This window comes from Pteropus vampyrus, unplaced genomic scaffold (genome assembly GCF_000151845.1).
Source record: "Pteropus vampyrus isolate Shadow unplaced genomic scaffold, Pvam_2.0 Scaffold17, whole genome shotgun sequence".
NCBI classification, from domain to species: domain Eukaryota; kingdom Metazoa; phylum Chordata; class Mammalia; order Chiroptera; family Pteropodidae; genus Pteropus; species Pteropus vampyrus.
Window position 1 is genome coordinate 5308370 of NW_011888798.1, and position 3753 is coordinate 5312122.

Below are 3753 nucleotides of genomic sequence, written 5' to 3' on the forward strand. Positions count from 1 at the left end.
AGAGATTCTGATAAATTTTATGCTTTCTATTTCTTTATTCACCAATCTCTTCTAATTTTAATCTTTTCTTATTTATAAAATGCATATGTATAAATTGTTAAATTTATTTATCTGGAAAAATAATATTCTGAAAAGCCCTGAATTTTTTATTTTTAAAATTAGTTTCAAAATATCTGATCAAGGTAGGGTTATATTAAAACTGATTTTTATCAAATGCATCCTTGGATAAATATGTTTTATTTATTTCTACTGGCAAATATATTAGGAATACATTGTAGATATTTAAAAGTTAAAACTTCTTCCCTTCAGAGCCTATTAATTAAAAAAATGATACATTTTTAACTATCTTAAACATGTGTTTGTCTGATTGTTTTTTAAATAAACTTTCTTTGTCTAAAGCTACATTATAATAAATGTTTTCCTCTTAAGCTGAAAACAGCTGTTCTCCAGACTATTTCCAATGTAAAACTACCAAGCATTGCATTTCCAAGCTGTGGGTTTGTGATGAGGATCCAGACTGCGCAGATGCATCAGATGAGGCCAACTGCGGTGAGTGTTTCGTACTGCGGATCTTACCTATTGTGTTTCTGTCATCATCTGAGATGTCATAGTGAAACGAATTTGAGCACAAGTTTGATGAGATTAAAGTCTTATATGAGAAAGTTTTGTCTCTGTGTTCAACAACTTCAGGTTGGCTAGTTTATAAAAGCATGGAGAGTAAATCAGAAGAATAAGTATTGTTTACTGTGTAAGTCAAAACTTTTCTGAAAAGACAGATCAAAAAGGTAGCATAAAACAATCATCTTATATTAGAAGATGATATTAATATTTATTAAATAGTATTAACGTTTAATAAATAGAAATAATCAAACACTATTTTTGTATTTTCCTTCATTTTTCTGCTTACATACATATGATTTCCATTCATTCAATGATTATTGTTTATTCTTAAACATGATAAAAAAGAAAAAAATACAAATATTTGTTCTGTTTTAGTAGATGACAGCAATCACTTAAGTAAGAATTTGTTTCTGAAAAATTATTTTTACTTTAAATAATTTTATTTTATTTACAATAAATATTCCTTCATTAACATTGGACAAATGAAGAATATAATCATTTTGTTTAATGCAATTTATATTATCTTGAAAATGTCAACAGTGAGACAAAAGAATAGTTGTCATGTGTAATTCATTTTATCAACATTTGCCAACATTGATTGAGGCTATTTTGTAGGTGAATACACCAAACTTGGCATCGTTGGGAAACGAAAAAAATTAATTTAGTAATTGATTAGAGAAGACAAACTTTGTTCAATCCTAAAGATAGGATTTCCAAACTTATAGAAAAAAATGGTAAATACATTTGCTAGATTTCACATGGCTCTTAAGTCTTCTGGGAGAAATGAAAATAATAATAAAAAACATTTAAGTTCTCTGAAATTTCATTTATATTGAACAACACTTATGAGAGGAGATATGGAATAGCCTAAAAAAACAGTATAAAAAAGCACGAAAAAAAAAAAAAACACATGTAATGTAGAGAATTAAAATACTGGCAATGTGTAAATATTTTTTAAATTTTTTTATTTTGTTTATTGAATTCAATCTTATGTAATTTTTGAGATTTTTATGAGTACTTGCAAATTTAACAACTAATATATTTAATATGTGTAAAGACTGTATGCTAATCTAGAATTTAAGGAGGCAATGAATCAATTTTGAATAGAAGTACATTAAATATAATTAAAGAGTCTTGGTCTAAAAATCTAGTCTTCGTAAGACTTTAGATATACATTTTAAAAATAAAATTAACTACATAATTTTCCATCTAATTGTCACCAGTGGGGTGCGGTGAAATCCGGTGTCCCCATAGCAGCATGAGGGGGGAGGAGGAGGACAGTGGAAGGTGGTGTAGAGTGTTATTCTTGGGTTCTTTCCTGCCCAGTCAGCAAAGAATTTCAGGTCGGTGAAATTGAGAAAAAGTAAGATTTATTGAAAGTACAAAGGAGAAGGGCTGCACTAAGGAAGGCTGCAGCCCTGTGGAATTTAGAAGGTGAAGAAATAAGATAGTACACCCCAAAGGAAAGGGAGGGTTTCCAGCCAGGAACACTATAACAACACAGAGATGAGAAGGTCTGTTTATATTTGGGCTGTGATGGGAGGGCCTAGATGATCTGTATGTGAGGTCACCTTAACTGACAGTTGGCTGCTATACAACTTTTTGCCTAGTGAGCATGTGCTTACCCAGAATTCAGTCTGTTATAATTAGATTCATGAACTTCCAGGCATGGTCATGATATTATAATGTTGGTATCATGAGGCTGAAGTTAAGGATAGTACTTTCTGTGCATGCGTTTGTATCTGGTTTAGCCAGCAGCTTTTATGGCCTTTGTGCTCTAGGATTTGGGGTAATTTATAACCCTAAAAGGGAGGTATTTCTGGGAAGCCCTTATAGAAGGTCTTCAAGAGAAATTTCTATGGTTACAGAGCTGGGCCTTTGCTCCTGTTGCTCTTGCTTGTTTAACTACCTAACATTATTACACTGAATTTTTGAGATAGCAAAATTTATCAGTTTGTAAAAGCTACATTTGGCACATTTGGTTTTCAATTCATAAATATTTAATAATGCTTTTTAGTTTTATTTCTGTGTAAGCAAAGATTGAAATCTATGCTACCCCCACAGTCATAGTAAGACAGTTGCGATGTTATATTGTAAGTTGTTAATAGTTATAAAATTACTCTCACTGCCTGTAGGTGTTTATACTTTCTTCATTCTATATCCAAAGAAAAATAAGCATTTTAAAATGTAGATGTACACACTTTTACTAGACTATTGTTGTTGTTGACTATTCTTGGAAGATTTTTATTATTTATTACAATATTGGGCAAACACCATGTTTGAATACCTGAGCAAAATAAGTAGAATACTCTAAATGCAGTAGCTTCAGGATTTTCATTCAGAATCTCGGTTTCAAACTGTTTTCACCTTCTTCCTATGACTTCCATTTTCGAAATGAAATGTGGATTTAGGAATTTGACGGATCTGTACTAGATTCATTCCTCTGCTTTGTAATCTGAGTTGAAACTTTTTGCAATTTGGAACTTATCAGGATATGTCTTTCGATTATGTTCTCTTTCCCTGGTTGATAGTTTATACTCTCAATTCCCAGATCCCAATGAAACACTCTTTTCATCAGTTGGTCTGGCTGGGTTTCCTGGTCAGCTCTGCACTCAGTCTCCAGCTCTCTAGAATCCACTGTTTGTTCTGCCACATTACTCCTTCCTATGGCCTTGTTTCCTGATTTCTTTTTCTTATCTAAAATTCTGTCATCAAAAGGAGGCTTGCTTCCAAGATGGTTCAGCATCATTTGCCACTTTTGAGCAGCTTTGATGTATAACCTGCTGCTTGCCTAATTATTTTTAATTAAAGTGTTAGCTGTAACCACACTAGCTAGGACTTGTGAGAGGAACTTCAGCTTCTTGGAGTAGTTTTGTACTTTCCACAGCCTGATGTTTCCAGTATGACACTGAACACATTCAAACCAAAAGATAGAACTGATCAAAGAGTGCTTTTATTTTCCCTTAAATGTCTGGTAAGGAAATTTGAATCAGGCTACTCAAGCTATAAAAGTATAAGAAACAGATTTAAAAAAAAAAAAAAGTAAAAGCAAGCATATATTAAACTATAAAATATTTCAAACATACAGACTTGTATGGAAAGTCATACAGTAAGCACCATGTGCCATTTTAA

General features: G+C 31.8%; 1 protein-coding gene across 1 annotated transcript in view; it reads left to right on the forward strand.

Annotated features, from left to right (window-relative positions):
* Positions 1-3753, forward strand: part of LRP1B (LDL receptor related protein 1B) — a 1708438-nt gene that overhangs the window by 1525000 nt on the left and 179685 nt on the right. Inside the window, exon 66 of the mRNA XM_011354519.1 lies at positions 430-549. Coding sequence (XP_011352821.1) covers positions 430-549 — 120 coding nt within the window. The remainder of the gene's footprint in view (positions 1-429; positions 550-3753) is intronic.